Source organism: Pipra filicauda, unplaced genomic scaffold, assembly GCF_003945595.2.
Source record: "Pipra filicauda isolate LSUMZ 115617 unplaced genomic scaffold, ASM394559v2 scaffold88_size2543281_pilon, whole genome shotgun sequence".
In the NCBI taxonomy this organism is placed as follows: domain Eukaryota; kingdom Metazoa; phylum Chordata; class Aves; order Passeriformes; family Pipridae; genus Pipra; species Pipra filicauda.
In genome coordinates this window covers 1,101,621-1,123,882 of record NW_024105075.1, presented here as the reverse complement: position 1 = coordinate 1,123,882, position 22,262 = coordinate 1,101,621, and the positions used below count along the sequence as shown (strand labels likewise).

At 37.4% G+C, this 22,262-nt stretch overlaps 1 protein-coding gene across 13 annotated transcripts in view; it reads left to right on the top strand.

Moving 5' to 3' along the window:
- Nucleotides 1-22,262, top strand: part of MPP6 (membrane palmitoylated protein 6) — a 59,597-nt gene that overhangs the window by 19,883 nt on the left and 17,452 nt on the right. For 3 of the 13 annotated variants that reach the window (XM_027738399.2, XM_027738400.2, XM_027738391.2), the window contains 4 exons: nucleotides 8,181-8,299; nucleotides 13,177-13,329; nucleotides 21,090-21,242; nucleotides 21,776-22,003. In XM_027738399.2, the coding sequence (XP_027594200.1) occupies nucleotides 8,183-8,299; nucleotides 13,177-13,329; nucleotides 21,090-21,242; nucleotides 21,776-22,003 (651 nt within the window). In that variant the 5' untranslated portion in view covers nucleotides 8,181-8,182. Of the gene's footprint in view, nucleotides 1-2,232; nucleotides 2,250-5,600; nucleotides 5,654-5,936; nucleotides 6,145-7,584; nucleotides 7,683-8,177; nucleotides 8,300-13,176; nucleotides 13,330-21,089; nucleotides 21,243-21,775; nucleotides 22,004-22,262 lie in introns of those variants that run through there. The other 10 variants (XM_027738404.2, XM_027738403.2, XM_027738390.2 and 7 more) reach the window with 8 other exon arrangements.

Below are 22,262 nucleotides of genomic sequence, written 5' to 3'. Positions count from 1 at the left end.
TACAGGGAAGTTATGCCAGGCTTGCTTCTTTCCTGGTCAGTATAGGAGTGGAGAAGTTGTCCTCCGTAGGGCAGAAAATTGCCCTCTTTAGGTTAGAAGAATGAGAACTGAGATATAAAAAAAAATTGGTTTGGGAACAGGAACTAAAAAGAATTGTTTAAGCTAGATTTCCTAGATTACCAAGATTAAGGGAACACCTAGGTGTCTGAAGTGTGGATTGTTTTTAATGGTATCCTCCTGAGAGTCTGTTGAGTGATCAAGTCCTTTCAGATTGAAGGATACAAGTACCCCTGAGATGCAAGTGACAGTGGAATCAGCAACATCTCTGGTAATCAAATTCCTCATAGGTCTCTGGAGGTGCACAGTGTTGTTACTTTACTATACAGTGGAATATCTAATTCTGTTTATTAAAAGTATATTGTCTTGTTTGCAGATGTGCACAAACCACATTATAAAATACTTCTATCAGTAATGTTCTGAACCATGACATTTACACAGACAGTAGAGTATGTTACAACCCTTGTGAATTTTAGCTTTCTTCTTTGACTATGCTTGCCTAGCGTTCCTAGATGAAAGTGCAGATGGTTGAAAAAACATGTTCATAGCAGAACTTGAACCAGTTGCTGTTGGTGCCTGGTCTCAGAAGTGGGGCACAACATACAGCCTGCCTTTATGCACTAAGACCGTGTTGATTGGAGGCCAGCAACAAGTTGCAAGGAGGTAACAGTTGGAGTGGAATTCTGCTTCCCTTTGGAAGGGTGTTCATTATTTTCTCTTCAGGTCTAATTTTTGGACATGTGTGAAGAAGGGATCTAATTGAGGAAGAAATTATTTGAGTTTTAGTTGGCCCAGGCTTGAATTTTTTAATGGGATAAAACGGTATAGATAGTTCTGCATGGCTTTGCCTCAAGTTTTCCACCAAGAAAAGTGGTATAATAAACTGATATTTTGTTTGTTTGTTTTTTGTTTGTTTGTTACACAAAACTTGTTCCTGTGGGTATGTAACTGTGGTCTTTACTTATGTTAGTATTTTGTCGGTTTTGCTATCTTCAGGCTCTGTCCTCCTGCAACAGATAAATAATTTTGAGTCCTGTGGCAGAAATATAGAGATACAAAGCTTTGATTAATTTGGAAGGGTGCACATTAGAGGAAGAAATACTTCAAAAGATGTACTTGCTTTGTTGCATCTGTTTGGCTGGCATTTTGGACTTCATAAATACTGGCATTGATTACCAGAGTGACTGCAGAGAGTACAAGTTTCTTCATCCAGCTGCTGCTTGCAAATAGTAGGGAGGATGATTGATGTGATGCAATAAGCTCAGCCTATTCTATAAGTCTAGTGGAGTGCAGGATACATACTGAAACTTTGTTGAATTTGTATTAAATTTTGAGTACAAAGTAGTATCTTAAACTGCGTATCCACTGAATGTGTTTTGCCTTCATTTAAAAATCTGTTTTAAAATATTCTCCAGTACTTGAACTACTAAAGTAATTGGAGAACTAAGGGTAGTAGAGTCTTTCTTCAGCAAAATTGAAATTTCTCCTGAGGCATGTCCTAGTATTCATTTAAAGTACAGTAGTTTTTGTGTGACATCATCATATACTTTCCTAACATCCATAGCTAAAATGAAAGAAGATTTTGCACTAAATGCCTTCTATATTCTGCACACTTGTGTGTGTGTGCATGTGCGTGCTTCCTCAGTTAATCACATCTGTGCCTGAGGCTTGCATCAGTCTTCCTCTCATTAAAAAAGTCAGAAAATGTGGTAATACCTAACACCTGTATAGGCTTATCTTCAAAGCATCAAGCTTAGTGAGCATCAAGTTAATTGCCTTTATGAAATATTTTTCTTTGCAATCCTTTAAGAAAAAGAAATTTAACAATTTCTGCAATACTGGATTTTAGTGTATCTCTTATCAATATCTTATTGTTTGTCATGATATATGTATTCAAATAATACTTAACCTTTTAATTCTGCTGATTTTGGAGTTGTGATGCTTTGTTCCCTTTTTATCTTTGCTGAGATAATTTTTAAATAGAGCTTTTCTTTCCAAAAGATGCAGCTGTGTGGTCCATCTGTTCATCAGAAAATTTGTGCTTCTTCTTTTTTTAGACAAACTTCACAGCCTGAAAGAAGTATGTCTGCAGTGTTCAGGATGAGAAAGGGTTGTTCGCTCTTCCCCACAGCTTTTGTGACCTTCACAGTCATGAAAAGTGGGCTCGTAAGATTGAGCCAGGTTTGATAAGGGTAGGAACTGCTCGAGCTTCTATTTATAGCTATGCTAAAATAGCTCCATCTTGGTTGCCAGTAGACTTGGAAAAAATGAACTAAAAAGATTAGCAAACATTTCTAAGCATTTATGTTATTTCTTTTCAACATGCGAAAATTCAGTGGGCAGAATTTGAATATCCAGAACACTCATCCTTATCAATTAGACTTTCCTTCTTCCTTTGCAAATTCATTGCCGTATGTGATTATGCAGTCAGTACAGTGTGCTTGCTGCAGACAACAGCTTCCTTCAATAAGCAATCTTATTGTCTTTCTAGAGGAGATGTACTGTATTTACTGCATGAGGAAGGGGTCCCGTTTGGAAAAGGTGCCTGTTACAGTGGACTGCTGCCCAGGAATGTCTGAGTTAAGGTGGCTGGCTGCAGGGCTGGAGTGGCACTGGCCCAACACTGACAAATAGTAGATGCAAAGTCTGTGGATGCTTGAGAGCCCAAGTGCTGTCGTACTCTACTACAGTCAGCAGCGTGTGTGGGATTAGGTGTAACTAATTTGTACCCTATAAGGAGAAGCAGAGGAGCTGAGCTGCAGTGGTCCATCACTTCTGTAGCGCTTCTCTGGAGCAGTTGCTGAACGTGATCTCGGCTCAGTGGATACAGCTGCTGGCTGTGAAAACACAAACATAATGTTGTATGTCCTCACTGCATAATGCTTTCCCAGAGACTTATGTTAAAATCTGGTTTCTAGCAGTAGTAACAGACGGCTTTGTTAGTGTTTCATACACTCTCGGTCAATAGTCTGTTTGTGAATGAATTTGTTACATGTTCTCAAAATGTTACCTCATCCATAGGTACTCTTTTTCTAGATTGCCAAAAATACTATACTTTATAACTGGGGAGAGAAGTGGCCGACACAAAATAGCTTTTTTTCTTTGCCTTATCTTAAAGCATAAATCCGTTATTTTAAAAACATGAATGCAAATGGAAAAAGTTAGTGTTTCCATTGGTTAAGGGCTAGAGAAGTTACAAATTAATTTTCTTTTGTCTGAGCTTATTTGGTGTCTTGTGAAACTTTTCTTTTTGATAGATTCCACTTGAAAAGGTTTTAAGTCACACAAGAAACTATTTCCAAAGTTTCTGTATGTGACCGGGTTTTAATCTAATTTCCTAGACTATGTGTGACGTATCTGCCTCACCAATAGTCCTTGAGGTATTTATTATACCTTCCTAGCCAGATGAGTAGGCCATGTGGAAATAAATATGCATGTTTATTTAAATATATTATACATAATTTTCTTTTCATTCCTGTTATTTCGTAAGCTTGGAGACTAATAAAATGAAACTGAGCTAAAAAAATCTGTGCAAGGTATTCACTCTGGAAAGCTTTAATTTTCCCCAGTGAGTGACACATTTGTCTTCTGTCTGCAAATCTGGAAAATTTATTTAAATGTATGCTTCCTCTTTCCTTTACATAGAATTAATATAGACGAGAATTAGGCACTGAAAGAAAGAGTAAAATCAAATTTGATAGAAGAATCACAGTTGAGAGCTTGGTGAAAACCTGTCTTTTTCTTACAAATACAAGAAGAGTTATCATAGGATCTTTTACTTCTGTTTGATCTGAATTTACTATTGTAAAGTACAGTGTGTAGATTAAACCTTTGAAGCATCCTTTGGTTGTCTGAAGAGCTCTTTGTGAATTAGGAGGAGTTAATTATGGTTAGTAAATTTTGCATTAGGAAGTGGGATTTCTGTATTCTTATGCCTCAGGATGCATGCTGTTTGCCACAGAGATAATTAACATGTCTTCCCCCCTTTTACCTTTTTGATATGGGGTACAATTGACAAACTAGTTTTCCCAAGTATGGGGTCCTGTGCATAGTGGATTAAATTGTTCAGTGCATGTACACAGCAGACCAGTAGCTCCTGCTGAGTCTTGCTTGAGGCTTTAAACTTGCTATGGTTATGAAAATATTCTTTGAAAATTGACTGTGGAAATTAATTCTGCATTTGTGTGTGTTCCCTGTCATCAGAGCCAGGGGCTGGAGTGGAGAGGGGCCCATTGTAATCTCATTTTCTCTTAGGAATCCCAAGTCAGACTCAGTTTTATTGTCACTGTTTCCTAAGAATCGATTAATTTCAACACCTTGCCTCAGCTGAGAGCCTGTTTTTGCTGCTGGGTTCATCCTGTTGTGTCTGGAGGCTGTTGTCAGTGTGTGTTTCTTGTAACACCTGTTCCTAGATAGTCTGTAGTCAACATCGCCTATCTCATACTGTCCTCACAAAAGCAAATCCTCTTGTTTTGTGATAGGACTTTAAAGTTTTATGCAAATGGGTCTTTGAATATAGAAGAAGGCTTGTCTTCAGAGAGAGGAGGAGATGCATGGTAGAGCTCTCAAAGTTAGTATGTTCTTATTAGTTTTCTCTAAATGATGGGGCAAGAGAGACCCAATTAATTTCCCACTGAAGAAAAAGCTTTTAATTGGACACCAAAGCATTCAACAACAAGGAGCACTTCTGCCAACCTGGTTTATGCAGTTTGTTCATGTAGTCCTTGTTCTGCAGGGCTTTCTACTCCAGCAGTGGGTAACTTCTGTCAACATTTCAAGGGTGGATTTGCCACAAAAGAGATATGAGGCTCAAAAGGCAATTTTTGATGGAGTATTTAGATTTGGTAGTTTCTAAACTCCTCAGTTCCATCTGTTTCTTGCTTGATAGGACCTGGTCTTTTAAGTAAAACTTTGCTACATAAGTACTTCCATCGTAGCTTTCATTCCTGCTCCTCAAAAATAAGATAAGTGCTAAGGTGGCTTTACCCCAGAAAGAAAAGAGTGAAATAGTTTAAAAGACTGCTACTTGAAATTCCTTGTGCATATACATTATTCTGAAAGATCATTATAATTAAGCCTGGAAACAGCATATCTCCCACTGTTTGTTTTTTAATAAGATCTTTTTTCCCTAGAAATGAATAAACAAAAGCCTTTTGAATAGATACACAAGAAGAGGGCTCATAATACGTTTCCCAAAGTATCTTCACCTCCTCCCTTCTCTGCCCTTAAATAGTTTTTGGATAAATCAAATTGTTTGAAAGTACATGTATGAATATCTAAGGCATATGTAGGTCAGTACGTTGCTTAGATTTTCAAAGTTATTTTCACATGTAAGCAAATATTAGCATTTCACATTAAATGGGAACTATGACTTGCATAATAAATGTAAAACACTGAAATTAAAATGCTTAGTCTAGTCTGTCACAAAAAGCACTCGTATTTGTTGCCTATTCCTCTTATATAAACCATAACTCCTGTTGGAAAATGCTCTTGGTGACTTTTTGAAAAATAACATTTGATCATGTTCTGAATTTTTTTGCCAGGTGAATGTAAAGCAGTGAAGCATATAAATGTTCCTCTGCCTACCATGTGCTAGGTAAGAGGTGCAAAGACTTTGTTGAAGGTCAGGCTTTCTCTCCTCTTAAAAATTTCTTACTTAACATTGTAGCTGGCTAAAATAAAGGGGTACTTAACAGTAGTATTTTTTTTATTCAACTACTGGGAAAGATCTTCCCTTTAAGATGGGACATTAGCTATCCTGAGGCAATTGGGAGCCTCCTACTGTGTTAAACATAAGCAGTCGAGGATTAGTAAATGAGTTACCTTTAAGTAACCAATTTGCTTATTCCTGCTTCTTTGTTTTGCTTTCTAATATTGAGGCAACAGTACTGATAGCTAAGAAGACTCTTGCCATTATGGCTGTACCATGAGAGAAGGCAACCATCAGACACACAGCAATAAGAAGATATTCCTGAAAACAGCTGATTGGGGTTTTGATGACCTGGGATGCAAGTCTGCCTTTGTGGATTTTTTAAACTCTGAATGTTGATAAAGCTGGTTGCTGTTTTCCAAGAATGCCGAAATATAGTTAAGTAGTTCTGATGCTAGATGTTTGTGAAACCTTTATTAAATAAAATATTATTTTGAAAATACCCAGTCTACTTGTACAAAGGTTGAAAGGCATTCTTAAGAAACTTAATATTGCTCTTAACAGTTTATCATTGATTATAAAGTTTTTATGTAGGGACTTTATTTTTTAATTTGATCTTTCTAAGATAGGCAGAATTCTGAAAGATTTAAGTAAGAAACAGCCTATTATCGTGGAGATGTGGAAAGAATGCCTGTATTATGCATGCCTTTGTCACCATCAAGTGCCGGAATTGCAACTGGCAGTTGAGATGAATGCTTTGTCCTGAAGGAAGTTTTATATTTTCTCTGATTGTTTATAGGAGCAAAAGGCTAACCTGAAATCCTTTAGAAGCAATTTACATAACTGTTAAAAATGTAAAGAAAGGTTATTATTATAACACAGTATTATGCAGCACCTGATACATGACGTAAATTCATGAGAAACATCTGTCTACTTCTGCAGATATTATAGCTTACATGACTTATACAGTAAGAGTCTGTAATTGGAAACTGAGAAAACATGAAACAAGGCAATTGCATGTGCAGCTGAACTAGTCAAGATGTGGGGCATACCTAGTCTGAGGAAGTTGTGACTGTTTACAAAGCAATTTAGTGACTTTATGTAATGTGTGATTGCTGACAGCACTTTGTCTGTTATAAAGTAGAAATAATACTGCTTCAAAATCTGAAAACATAAAGTGTCATTTTCCCTCCTACTCATGGTTTCACAGAAAATTCGCTTTTTGGAAGCGAGAAGTATGGCTAAAACACGTTTAAAATAATGCAGTCTTTTGACATGCACTGCTGTACTTAAAATGTGACACATGAGATGATTTGATTGAAAAGTCAGTTCCACTTGACAGAAAGAATAGCCAGAATTTTTTTTCTCGTGATGGAATTTTCTAGGAAGAATTGAAATCAGAAAGTAGGTGTTTAGAAATGCTGTTTGTTCTGTTACTGTGCAGTGTTTCATAATAGCTTTCATTATAAAGCAATGAGGAAAGTTAAGGGTAAATTCCTGTGTGGGAGGAGGGGCATATAAGCTTTTCTAATTCACTTGGTATATACTGCTCTGCAGCATGCAGAGCATTGCAGAATGCAGTGGTTGTTCCAAGATTTTTTATCTTCTTGGGGATCTCAACAGGAGATTTTGTTAGTATACCTGTTTGTGTGTCTGATCATGTACATATAACTCTGCAGTTAAAAACAAGAACAAATTCTTCTTAGGACAAGACAGCTGGGATGGTGGGATTTTCCGGCTTTTTCTTGGGCAGTATTGTTCACTCTCACCCAAGCTGCTGCAGTTCTCTCTGCAAGTCTGTAGATAGCCAGGAAAATCTCCACTGAGGGTACTGTGCAGGCACAATACATTTCTCATTGTAGGGTATCCTTCCCATTGCAGTGTTCTGTGTTCAGATTGGTGTTAGCATCTGCACTTAGTGCCAGTCAGAACTGGTTGTAAAGGACTGATGGGGATGGACACAAGAGTCCCCAAGGTAAGAGCTGCCTTGGAAGCAAATTTTTGGTTTTAAAAAAAATTATTTCAATAACAATGAATCTGCCTATACAAGCATTGTAAAACTTGTAGTTGGCTGGTGTAGGTATAAGGTCTGGAAACTTCTTCTGAGAGAGGGATTAAATGAGAAGAGTAGTGAATGAGTTGCTTTTGTTGTATTTGGAAGATTATACTTACCTTGTACATAGTTTGTACTTGTTTGGTTTTTTCCACCTTTAAGTGGTAGCGAGTCTTGAAAGGAATGTGCCGGGCCTGGGTTTAAGTTGATGTGGTGGTCAGGGTTTGGATAGATCCTTTATTTCCATCTGTCAAACACACACAAAAAAGATCTTTTTCTGTTCTGTTCCTTTGTTCTCAGGAGATGTATTTGACTGCTTAACATCTATAAAGTTAATATTGTGGTATTTCCCAGAGCTTTTGCTCCTCATGGAAGGCTGTTTTGGTCAGTACTTACTCTTTGTTTTTGTTTTGTCAGCAGCCATGCAGCAGGTCTTGGACAACCTTACCGATCTGCCGACATCGACAGGCGCTGAAGAGATAGACCTGATTTTTCTTAAAGGAATTATGGAAAACCCTATCGTAAGATCACTTGCTAAGGTATTTAAACTTGCTGCTTTGAGTAGAATCTGGAAATATTTTAACTCTTAAATTATTGTGTGAACATTGAGTATGGATTGAGGTGTTAAGGCTTTCATGTATGGTATGTCTTATTAAAAGAATAGAAGGCAAGCTTGAAGGTGAAGATTTGGTATAGTATAATTTCTGTGCATGCTGATTAATTGTTATATGTAAGATTCTAGAGAAAGAAGAAGAATTCAGAGACTACAAAAATAATGTGGTTACATTATTTATGAAAAAAGTCAAAATACTTGAAATTAGACTCAGTCGATTTTAATGTAGTCTTGTAACCACTGTTGTGTGCAAAACCCATATGCCCTCTGATTTTTAGCATTTTTGCCAAAGATGAAAAGTGAGAGCAGTAACCTTCCTTCTCCCGTGGCATAAACAAGTTTTCTTTTTGTCTTTAGCTCAAAACTACTTTCTGATCAGCCCAGGAAAATATTGTCTTCATGCCCTTTCCTGGATCTCAGAATAATGCTGTTACCTTTGATTGTCAGCTCTCTGAGACATCAACTATCCTTAGTTTTGGTCTTGGGTTACGAAAATCTTTTATTTATAGATGGTAGCAATCAATTATGAATACGTAAGGTGATATTTGCAAAAAATCTTGGGGCTCTGTAATTAAAATGTAGGTGATCTTACCAATAGGAAATGCAGTCAAATATTGTACACCACTTAAATTCTTTCCTAATTTTATTTCATAAAAATAAGCTCCTTTCATGAGGAAAACACAGTTAACTTAAATGCAGCTGTGTCTTTAATAGGAATAGACATCTGAAAGCAATGCCCTCTGGGCAGGTGTGAAATACTCTGTAAAGCTAAAGGATTGTTGTGCAGGGATTTTGCTCAGTATAAAAATCTGGAAAGGAAAACTTCCCATGAGAATTCATAGAAGAATTTACTTCTGTTAAGCTGTTCAAAAAAATGGTTTTGAGTCAAAGACATTGCATAGTAATAAACTGAGAAGTAATAGAAGTGCCTCATCTGCTGGTGAAATGACTGTGGAGGGAAAGATTTTGTACTAAATTTACTAGAGTAAGTAAAAGCATTTTCTTGCTGAAGTTGGAAACAACTCGTTAAGTATCTGCTCCATAGGTCATCTTTAATTTAATATTTATCATGAAGAAAATGTTCATTGCGAAGTTTTTTCCTGTCAAGAATTTGTGCTTTAATGGCCAATTACAATTATGTGGAATTTAATGACTAGCAGATGTAAAAAATGTGCTTGTAATGGAAACAGATTCTTAACTGTACACATGCTTTATATAGAATGCTGAAAGGTTTAAATTGTGTTCACATGGCACGGCCACACTCATATTTTCTTTTGCAATTATTTTGGAAAAAATCTCAGTCTTAGCCATTAGAACTAAATAAGGGTAAGTTCAAAACACATTTCATGAAGTGTGTGTAGTTCATACATTTGTATGATATCCACTTGTCCCTAATATCCATTGTCCCAAATATCCATTTGTCCCTAAAAATACATAAGCTTGTTTTTCTATTAAAAGAGCTAGTTTTAACAGTATACAGCAATTCTCAGAACTCTGAGATGGCCACACTATTTAAACAGAATAATTTCAAAGCAGACCAGAACTATTTTCATTTTCCTTTATTAACCAGTTATTAAGGCTAATCGTTATGTAAATTATGCCATAAAGGACAAAAAGAAACTTAGGGAAATTGGCCACAGGTCATACAAACTTATTTTTTCTTTTCAGTCCTTAAAAAAATGAAGATAAGCAATAAGCATAGTAGTTAGTTTACACTATTTTGCAGTGCAAAGCATGGGTGATCTTTTGAAACTGGGTTAAGTTCATTTCACACTTTTTCTGTGTAGAATAAAGGCATCAAGGTAGAAATTACAGATCTTTTTGGGGATAGGGTTCTTTGATGGTATCTTTCCATTTTTTCGTAGGTAGTAGGAGAAAGGGGAAGTAACTGTAATCATTGTAAAATGTTTTTTCCTGTTACTTACTGATGTTTATAGAATCATACAGTAGTTTGGGTTGGAAGGGACCCTTAAAGGTCAGCTAGTCCAACCCCCCTGCAGTGAGCAGGGGTGTCTTCAACTAGATCAGGTTGCTCAGAGCCCAGTCCAGCCTGACCTTGAATGTTTCCAGGGGTGGAGTGTCTGCAACCTTTCTCTGGGCAACCTGTTGCAGTGTTTCACCACACTCATTCTAAAAACTATCTTTGTTATATCTGAGCTCAGTCTACCTTCTTTTAGTTTTAAATCATTATGCCTCATCCTATCTCTGTGGGCCCTGCTAGAAAAATTTTTCCCATCTTTCTTATAAACCCCCTTTAAATATTGAAACACTGCACTTGGATCTTCTCCACACTTAACAACCTCAACTCCTGTGCTGACATTTGTGTTCAATCCTAACTAGCCTTTAGAATTATTATGCTTTTTGGAAAATAGATGTTGAGCTTGGAACGTGCATGAAGTTTACTCAGTTTTGCTACTGCAGTTTACTCAGTTTTGCTACTGAACTGTCTTATCAGAATTCTCTTCTCCTGGATTGTTAACTATTCTTTCAAACCTCAAAACTTTTATCTTCTTTCTGCAGTCACACTATTGCTTTTAGCATTGTATGCCTGCACCATACCAGCACAATGCCTAACTCAGACCAAGGAAACGTCTTAGGAATAATCTATAAAATTTGAGTCCAGTATTTAGGATGTCGTATTGTTGGAGGTAAAAGCCTTACTATTTGAACATTTGGCAAGTATAATAAATATCGAATGCACCGAAAGACTCAATTCAGTATCACTGTTTCTGAAACGATGAATTGAAATGAAAAAAGAATTACAGTATCTAAGTTAGGTATTCCTGTTTGTCTGTTGGTTTTTTAAATTATTCATACCACTGTATCCTGCTACTCCTCAATATATTACAGGATCAGAGGTTGTTCACTGATAAAACTTCCTGTTCCCTACTATATACATGGCCTTTATTTTGGAGTAAAGGGTTAGGATATTTGTATTTAAATTATATTTAGTGGTAGTATTTTAAAATGAATATATGAGAAATAAGATAACCCATATTCTCTAATATCATAAAGGTTCTGCAGTTGGATTATGTTTAAAAGTCATAAGATTTGTATTTTTACTTGCTGTAAAAGAAGTAAACTTTAAAAGAAGGATATTGTTTACTGTATGTATTATGTACAAAATAGCATTCCCTTATTACGAAGAATGTGTGTAGGTGCCAAGCTTCCTATGCTTTGTAATCACAGTGATTTGGTTTGTGTGTGTTGGTGTTGGGGAATGTTTGAAATGTCTTTATGTTAAGTTAGCCTTTCCAGAGTTTGATCATCAGTCTGGCAGAAATACCATTTTATAGATACAAAGTAGAATTTAATATTCAGATCATTTCAGGAAACAAAATTTTCTCGCTTTAGCAAAATTTTATTTTAAGGTCTGTTTTAAAGTGCTAATAAGAAAGTAGAAGTGCGTGAATACTTTCAAATTACATATATGGGAAGTATATATGGGTGAATCTCAATTATATCTGCTATTTGTTTGTTTTTTATATGCCAAAGTGATTGCTCTTTTTTAAATTTCTTGTTGCTATGGTGTTGGAAATAACTCTTAATTAAGCGAGTTGAGAATCAGTTATTTTTGGCCTCCTCCTTTTCCCCTAATTCTATGATACAGCACTACCTGTAATGAGTTAGTGAAGTATTCAGATTTATGAGATGTTTCTCTTGCTGTTTAAAGCTCCTACCTTTAAATGAATTTCAGTATCTGCAGTGTTTAGGAAAGGATTATGTCTGCAGGAATAGCTCTAGAAATAGATGAAAAGTTGTCAAAGAATCACAACATAGTTGAGGTTGGAAGGGACCCTCTGGAGGTCATCTGGTCCACCTGCCTGCTCAAGCAGGACCTCCTGGTTGCCCAGGACCACATTCAGACAGCTTTTGAGAATCTCCAAGGAGTGAGACTCCATCCTCTTTGGGCAACCTGTGCCAGTGCTCAGTCACCCTCACAGTGGCAAAAGTGTTTCCTGATACTCAGACAGAGGCTCCTGTGTTTCAGTTTGTGTCCCCTGCCTCCTGTCCTGTTGCTGGACACCACTGAAAAGAGCCTGGCTCTGTCTTTTTTGCAGGTACCTGCAGGTACTTATACACATAGATGAGATCACCCTGAGCCTTCTCTTCTCCAGGCTGAACATTCGCCTTTCCTCAAATGTGAGGTGCTGCGGGCCCTTCATCATATTTGTGGCCCTTCACTAGGCTCTCTCCAGTATGTCCAGAACTGTACACAGTATTCCATGTATGGCCTCACCAGTGCTGAGTAACACTCCCACTTCTGGTAACATTCCTCTTAATGCAGCCCAGGATGCTGTTGGCTGCCTTTACCACAGACTTTTCTGTAGCATTTCCTTTAGTTATGGAGGGTTTCCTTTAGAATGTGCTGTTTTGAAGGTGTTTCAGTGGGAGGAGTCTAGGGTAAATGCTTCTCTTAAAGAGTTTATTTTTTTTCTGAGCTCCCATAGTTCCTTTTTTTTGTCCTTCTTCTAGAAGGTGTGCTTGTACAGGGTTCTGAAGCAGAAAAGATCCTGAGGCACTATACTGTTCTGAGAGGACTGTCAGGTGTATATATAGAGGTTACAGGAAATGAGGACATACAAGCTTCTCTGACAGGTGTTCCTTATGAAGTTTGTTGGGTCACATAGTTAAGCATGTGAAATCCTTCAGCAGTATAAAAATAAAATATACAGGTTGTCCTAAATGTGATTTTTCTGGCTTTCCTGCTGAAGGTTGCACCAAGAAATTACTTTAAAAGTTTATAGATGGGAACCTCTTGAAACTTATTTACAATATAGTCTCACATATTTAATCTTACAGGCTCATGAGCGACTGGAAGATTCTAAACTTGAGGCTGTCAGTGACAACAACCTGGAGCTGGTGAATGAAATTCTCGAAGACATCAGTCCGTTAGTAAATAAAGATGAAAATATTGCAGAATTGGTTGGAATACTCAAGGAACCTCATTTTCAGGTGCCGCCTTTTTACTGTATGTTACCAACTTACTGTATCAGTCTCCACATATGAATCTAGGAATAATAATGAAACAAAACCTGACCTGTAGCAAACTAATATGTAGAATTTTACTCTGAATGAAAGGTAAAGCAGAAGACCTGTGGGGTTACAAATAAGCCTGATTTTATTCTTTGATATCACCTCAAGAATATCTTCACTCACTGTATTATAATCTACTGGAGTTTGTGTTATAAATCTCGGACAAGCATTTACTTTCTATATGAAAGTTTTCATAACAATTCCCTGAAGGCGTCATCCTTAACATTTCCAGGTGATCTATTGATGGTTCAGCTCACTCAAGCTCATGTGTAAGATGTACAGTTTGCAGAGTGAAGGAACATGACTCTTCTGTGATCTGATCTGCAGCTGAAGTTCAGACACTGCATCCTTCTCCCTATTGCTCTGCTTAAGTGAGGTGTTGACGTGCTTGTCAAAAGCAGATGTTTTTCCATAGCTGCTGTTCTATGACCAGCTGCCATACTGACTCTTAAAGATTGGGGTTTGAAAATCTTTGGTAGATTCTGGCCTTTCTAGGCGGGCATCAGCAGACTGTAGTACTTGGCTATAGGTATCCCATAGAAGAACAGAAGCAAACCTTTTGCCACAGTACAAATGAGCTTCTTTTGGCACGCGAGTATGGAGTTGTAGACATTTTTGGGGTATATGAGTTTTTCCCTAGGTTTTCAGTTACAAACTATACAAACATAGCAGTGAGGTGCCTTACTGTTTAACATGGATAAACACTGGAAATACTGTGAAGCTGTATTGTGGTCTCTTGAAAGAGGGAACACTTTTAAGAGCTCAGCTTTTGAGGTAGTAGCTCTTGTGAGTGATGACAGTTCCACTGCCTCTCCTGAAGAGCAGTGTGTTGGCCTCCTGTCCAGAAAGGCATCATAGCTAAGTGATCAAAGGCTACAATTTGGAGACTTACTGGTGAATAAACCTGCAAATCAGTTTTTGATCCCTTAGCAGAAATTGATACTTGTATAGGAGAGGAAGAACTTGGAGGAACTGGTATTAAAATGTAAAAGGATTAGAATTGGGGGCCAACAGGTGCAGTGACACACTTGACAACTATCTATTGTGTTAGATAGAGAAACCAAAGCTGAAAGTTAAAGAGGATGAATCAAAAGATGAAAAGGACATAATAATCGAAGTGCTGCACTTGGAAAGGCACTGTAGCAGTGATTTCTGGAGAGAGATGGCAAAGACCAGAAAGCAGCTGGGCAAAGGATCTTTGGGGTGGAGACTGAAAATGACCTGTAGGAGAGTGAGGTCAAAAAAGAATTATATTTAAAGTGAATAGCCAATACTGAGGCAAGCCCAGCATTCACTCCTGTTCAGTGGTCAAATTTACAGAAAGGCACAACATGATGCTGGTGTCAAATACTCCATTAGTTCAGGCTTAAGCAACTTAAATGGGTAATCTAAAAGTTCCAAAGTAGCTGGCAAACTAAAATGTTAGTATTTATGCTGTTTCTTGTATGTTTTTTGTTGTTTGCTTTATAGGAGCAGATGTGAAATTGCATATTGCTACCTTAACTTTACAGTTTTCCTCTGATCTTTTGTTAGTATTTCCTGATTCCATGTTAAAGGTTCATTTAACAAACATCTCTTCTGTTTTCCTTCCCTGTCCCAGCAGTAGTGAAGACTGTAAGGCTAGGACAAGGCAACTGTGATACCTCCCAAAATGTTTTGTGAGGATTTAGTAATTTTTTTGCTCAGACTTCTGAGTGAGAAGTGGTATCATTCACCCATGGTTCTCCTCCATGAGATTGTTTTCTGAGTTGTTTTTTCAGTCGTTTTTTGAACCCATATGAAAGTCTGTGCTTTTTTGGTTTTGAGACTGTCTCCTGTCAATTTAACTTAATATTCCCTTGCTTTTGTGTAGGAAGAAAGTGAACAGTTTTTCTTAATCAGCTTTTCCATGTTACCAGTCTTTGAGAGATCTCATTGTGTCTGTCTGTCTCAAGTAGATAAAATGAAGGGAAGCAAAGCTGTATACAGTGTGGATTTATGAAGTGGTGTCATAATTTCCATTGCATCTCCTACTCATGGCCTAAAAGTTCTTAGTATTTGGTTCGCCTTTTTAACAGCTGATGAATAGACTGGAATAGTTCAGTTGGAAGGGACCTACAGTGATCATCCAATCACTGCCTGACCAATTCTGGGCTGACTAAAAATCATGTTATTAAGGGTGTTGTCCAAATGTCTGTTAAACACTGACAGACATGGCACATAGGCCACCTCTCTACGAAGCCTGTTGCAGTGTTTGACCACCCTTTCAGTAAAGAAGAGGTAGCTCTAGAGTCAGAAACATAGAAGTGGATTGGTTGTTAGACTTGGATTGGTTTTGTACTGTTTGCATCTCCGAGATACCATTTCTGAGTCTGTCAGTTAATATGTTAAACTAGGATTATGTTTTCCCTTGCAGTCTGTATTGAATTTATTTGCTCTGTTGCTCATGAGGTGCCTCTGCAGGTTACAGTCAGTGGTTTTAGTCCTTGAATAGCTGAGCAGCATCAGCAGCATCTGTCATTTCACTTCTCATCCCCGTTTCCTAGATCATTTATCTGACATGTCAGTGTTATCGACAGGTGTAGGACTGAGCACAGCTGCCTGTGGGAAATCCCCTGGTGACATGAATTCTGGAAACTAATACTACTATATTCCTGGCACCAATTTTTCTGTTTTTTAACTGATATTTTCTTCCACTCGAGTGTCTTACTGCTTATGCTATTGTAGTTTTGTTTCTTTAAAAGACTTCTATCAAAGGCCTTATGGAAATTGATCTATATTAACAACTTTAAACTGCCTTGTTGCTGTGCCTAATGACTCTTCCAAGGAACCTGACGAGATCTGAGAAGCATGTCTTCCCTTTATTAAAGCATGTTGATGCTTTCCTGTGATCTATTTCATCCAGTCATTCTGGTTTTTATAGAAACTTCTAATTTGTTTAGTATCAACATCAGACTTACTGTTTTGCCATTTGTTGACTCTTCCTTGGAACCCAGTTTAAAAATTCATGTCATGATTATTGCATGCTGCTGCTTCCTGGGTGGGCCATGGGTATGTAAGAGCAATACGCTATTTCTAGAGCTCCCAACTTCATTTGCTGCAAAACCTGGATAGCACAGAAAGGACAAAAAAGTGTGAAAGGAAGAGAAAAGACTATTTGATGGTTAAGATAGTAAAATACTGCCCTGGAGAACTAACCTATTAATCACTCTGTCAGAATTAGAATTCCTTTAAAAAAAAAAAGTCTAAAGCAGCTTTAACTTGTATTTTTTTAATATATTTTCAAAGTGGCTGTTGTGAGGCCTTCAGTATCATTTGCAGAAACAATGAACACTTTTGGCTGCTGTGTACAAGCAAAAAACTACTTTGAAGTATATCTGCTGTGATTCAATTTTGAAGCCTAAAATTAGAGCATACTTTTTGGCCCTTCATTTTGTGCTTCCATTACCCATGGCGAGGCAGGCAACAAAACCAACTGAGGCTGAAGTACTATTATTTTGATTAAATGTTTTTATTTAACTGATATCATAGTTATGGTGTCTAGAAGAACTTCTGGGGCAATTTGCAGACCAAACTGTGGATACAATATTCTTTCTAAGGCTTGGGGAAGCTATATGTCTCCCTCTCTGAAAAGGAAAGAGAAAATTACCTAACTACTCAAGAAATAAGTGCTATCTTTTATGCCTCATTTGGTGCAAAGTGGCATATTCCAAATTGTGCAAGAAGGGAAAAAGGAAAAATACAACATCAATTGCAATTATAGAAAATGTCATTTGTATCCTTTCTCCAGTTCAGTAAATGTGTAAACAAGCCACCCTGACTCTTCTGAAGTTTCATGGACACTATTGTGTAACAGGTTTAGAGGTTGATTCTGTATTTTACAAATGAATGGTGCCACTTTATCACAGCATCACCTTACAGCTGTAACCTACCTTAGCATACAAGTATCAAATGTGGTATACAAATCATCACTGCAATAGCTTATTTGAATGTGTCATTTAGTGCTAAAAATATCAAATTACAGGACTTAATTTCTTTTACACATTTTTATAGTAGAACATTTGGGAAGGACTAGCTTTAGGAGTACAGGTGCATGCATGGCTATAGGATTATGTTTGCCTGACTTCCCTCCCTTTTCTTGTTTCTCCTTTCATTCCATTCCTTTTCTTCCCTTCTGGTTTTAACTCTTTTTAGTTTTAACGGAACCTTTCAGGGGTCAAAGTGTGGAAGTTCTAATGAGTTTCACAGTATTGATGGCTGGCCCATATGTTTTGAAGAGCCAGCTGGCACAGGCAGCACATGGCAAAGGCTGTAGCAAGTCTTATCAGGCAGTGGCTGGAGAGCAGAAGAGAAGAGTGCTAAGAGAAGTTGCCTTAAGGGAAGAGGAAGCAGTTGAAAATTACCAGACTGTTGAAGTGGTTAAACATGCAGAAGAATCACTTCTGCTGCTTATGGAAGACCTTTTTCAGTTACTTTCACCTTTTCAAGAATTAGGCAAGCCATTCATCCTAAATAGTAGATTCTGCTGGCAATAAAATACTTAATCTGAAAAGCAGCCAATATATTATTCTAATAGTTAGGTTTATAATGGCTGATCATACCTTTAAAATGTTTCATATCGAAAAGTGATCTTAAGTTGCCTCCTACACAGATATTAATTTATAAGGTTATTTCCCCCACATATTCCTGTCTCCTTACCAGCCTACCTGATTTCTCTAAGATCATAAATGATTTCTTCATGTTTTCAGAATAGCCTTTAAAAATGCTTCATAACATGTATACATTGTGTTGAGAATTTTTTTAGGAAAAACAAATTCTGAATTTGAACTTGGCTTCAGCACTGCAGAGAGCCTTGGATGTTTAACATTTCTCTGAGTTTTTACTTACTTTTGAAATAGTTTTTTAACCTGTTAAATATGTGCAGCCACAGAAAACTACTGTAAGGAAGTCAATATCTCTTAAGTTTATGGGTTATCTTATGACAACATCTTGCATAAAGGGATCATACTGTCTGCCACAGAACTGTGTGTCTTTTGTGTGATATCTCTTGTGCTTTGTAGAGCTCTTCTAAATGTCTTATTCTGACAACACTGCCATTTTTTTCCATGAGAACCTTTCTACAGCTATCCAGTCTTGGATAGTCAGCTGATCCTGTTTACAGGAGGAAACTTTGAACTGTTTTATGGTTGTTAATTGTTCAGTCTGTGTTGTTTTGCAGACTTTGGCAGTGGTTTTATAAGTGTTCCAGGACCAATATGGAAAGGTCAGATTCCAGGGGAGCTCTGGAGTTGCAGGGGCACGGGATATCACTTTTTCCAATACCACAAGAAAGAAACAAGAGAAGTTCATGCAACTGTATTTCTCAGATCACTCAGCCACGTTACTGAAATAAGAAAGTAACTTAGCGACATAGTTGGCGAGGGGTCCTGCAGTGGTACAGACACATGGCCCCTGTTGCCAGGTGGCTGTGCTTAAGTGTTCTTCAGGATTGTAGGCCATGACCTGGCTGGCTGGAAACAGCCTCTTAAAACTGGTACAGATTCTTCAGTTTCAGATCTGAGAGTTGGGGGTGGGATGATAATAAATGAACTATGATTGCAAGGAAACCAATGAACTACTTTTCTTAAAGAAACCACTTTATAGTTCTGGGCAGCAGTGTACACATCCTGATAGTCCTTCTGTGACCCAGCCATGAAATAGCAAAAAAAAATCCTGTGATTGAGAGATGGTTAAGTAGCAGTTAAAAGACTTTTTGCTGATCCATAAAACTGAGTGGTTAAAAAGTATCAGAATGTGGAATGGGATCAGATTTAAGAACTGAAGAATCTAACAGAGCACGTTAATTTGAAAAGGATAACACAGACTGTTAGCTTAGTAGTCATTTTGACTGTGGATCAAATGATAATCCATAAATTGCATTACCATTAAAGGGCAGGGAGCTGTACAAGCATAGTTATGTGTAAGGCTTCATGAAAAGTATAGTGGTTGCAGCTAGAAAGTTTGGGAACAATTTATTCTAGCACATGACCAAAAGAAAACTGGAATTATTATGGTGATGTATCTACCTGGTTTTATCAGTGGTAATGTGTTAAAAACTGTGTAGCTGATGCTAGTTGGTTTCATTTTGAAAATACCGAAAGATCAAAAAAAAAATGTTGCTTGCAAACATTGGCAGAGAGAGAATTGGATAGTGAAGAATTAGAAACTGCTACCGTCTGACAGCTGCTTGATTTAAATAAATGATTGTTTTTCCTATTTAATTTGATTTCAGAGTATCAGAGCATCCACAATAAGCAGCTGTCTTTACAGTCTTAATGGAAGGGGCAAAACTGGTGAATTAATACTTCCTTCTAACCTCAAGTTGAAATATCAGCAGGTTCATTGTGTAATGGGCAGATTAAGATGACTGTTCAGGTTTGTGACCCTTTGAGGGCTTGTATGCTGAGCTTAGCACTAAACTAATGTGGTTACACAATGTTTAGCTTGAAGGTGGCTTACAAAAGGATGGAGTGGACTGCATAGCAAAATCTTTAACGTTACCTACTTGCCTGCTCTGCTTTATAGTAGTTCTCTGTCTTCCTTTGGCATGTGCATGTCCACATCAGTGACAGTCCCCGTGTGTCTTCCCTTTTTAGCTACTGTTGTGACACCGGTCAGTAATCTGATTTAAGACTGTATCTCACCAGGTCACTGTTTGAAACAAAGCTACATTGTTTGAGGCTAGTAGGCATCTCCTCTGCTTGCTTCTTTTTTTCTCTCTGTATCTGTCAGTGTGACTCTCTGTGCTGTAGGGGCTTTAGCTTGAACTACTGTATATGATAGCTATTGGGTGTCCCTATTTTTCTTGTTGATTCATAGAACAGTGTGGGTTGGAAGGGACCTTTAAAGATCCTCATTCCAACTGACCCACCACAGGCAGGGACACCTTCCACTAGAAGGTGACAGGAAGACAGAAAGTCTCCACTGTCTTATTTTACAAGTTTGATCTTGGTTTACCTGTATGTATTGTCTTAGAAACTTTTCTTTAAATCTTAAGGTATCTTTTATCAGAAAATCATGCCTAAATTGCATTGTCTTCCAAGCATGATGATGTTTATTTCCATCTCCTCTTTTGGCTTTGTATTTGTGTGGACTGGTGAAAACACTTTTAACTTGTCTTCCAGAAAGTAAATTCTGTCAACTTGGATTCATTTAGTGCTAGCATTCTGCCTTGGCTTTGTGCAAGCAGGAAGCATTCATTCTACAGATTGCTAGAAATCCTTGCTTACCTGTAATTATCCAAATTACTGGTGAGGAAAATTTTACTACATTAAACACAAGTATCTAATGATGAGCTGTCTTCATTTTTTACAGTGGGTTGTTCATTTACTGTAACCATTTGCTGGGATACTTTCTCATTAGGTGAAAGACTATTTTAGGTACTCCTTTTTCTGTCTTCTTCCCTGGCAAGGTCACACATTCCTCCCAAATTAATTACATTTCTCCTATACTTCCTTAAGAAGCAGCATTTACAAAAGAAAGCATATTTGCCAAGACAGTAGGCTTATCAGTCCATGTGAGCACTGTTGATGTCAGTTTTTTCTTCATTCCATGTGAAGTGAGAGTTTTATGATCTGGTCCCAAAAGATTATTCAGCACTAAATCCTTTTGCAAATGATTATTTCAGGATTTAAAGAAAGACCTTTTCTGTTCCTTTGCAGTCACTCTTGGAAGCACATGATATTGTTGCTTCAAAATGTTACGATTCCCCTCCTTCTAGCCCAGAAGTCAATAATTCTTCAGTGAACAACCAGGTTGTTCCAGTAGATGCTATTCGTATCCTTGGAATTCACAAAAGAGCAGGAGAACCACTGGTAAGTAACTGAAGATGAATTTGTCTTTAGATTAGTACAGTTGAAAATGTTTGCATGTGCCTGATTTCTTGCATTATGTTTTAATTATTTACATTATTATGTTGTGTAATTTAATGAGTGATAAGATCTGTATTGAGAGGTTGAAATAAATGATAAATTGATTTAAATAAATGATACTTATGTGTTCTCTCGCTAAGATATAACAGGGTAGTGAATAAGCAGTCACTAGGCCAAAGGACTTGCTAGCATAACTGACTAACACATGTTTGGTCCCAAGACAAGATGGCAGGGTCGCATGCCGTTGAGAACAACACAGTCATTTTTCAGTCGTATGAAAACCCTGTCTGAAAGCACTTTTATGTCACCTGATGCTTCTCTGTGTATTGGGAGCTCTTACTCTGTAGTAACTGTTACTGTCTGTTTTCATTGGAGTAGGTGGAATATCCCATAGCTGTGTATTTCTGCTTGAGATAATGGTAAAACGAAGCTGAGATTCAAACAGTGGTGAATTGGTTGTCACATCTCTCTTTCAGGGTGTTACATTTAGAGTTGAGAACAATGATCTGGTAATAGCACGAATTCTTCATGGAGGAATGATAGATCGACAAGGTCTTCTGCATGTAGGTGACATTATTAAAGAGGTGAATGGCCATGAGGTTGGAAATAATCCAAAAGAATTGCAAGAACTGCTGAAAAACATTAGTGGCAGTGTCACTTTGAAGATTCTTCCCAGCTACAGAGACACCGTTATTCCTCAACAGGTGAGTAGCACATTTCTAATGGTTCTGTCAAAAGAACTTCTTCTCAGTACTGTTATTATGTAAGGTTATTTTAAGATTTTGGATTAAACATAGTTTGATTATTTTGTGTGTATAGTGCTAGGAAGAAGGCTAAAATGTAGATACCTGTATTAATTTAATTACATTTTTGTAATGTGTTTATTCATTACCTTAATGTGCTACATCCAATACGCCTGCCTGAAAAAAATCTCATATCTGAAATTGCTGAGCATTTGTATAT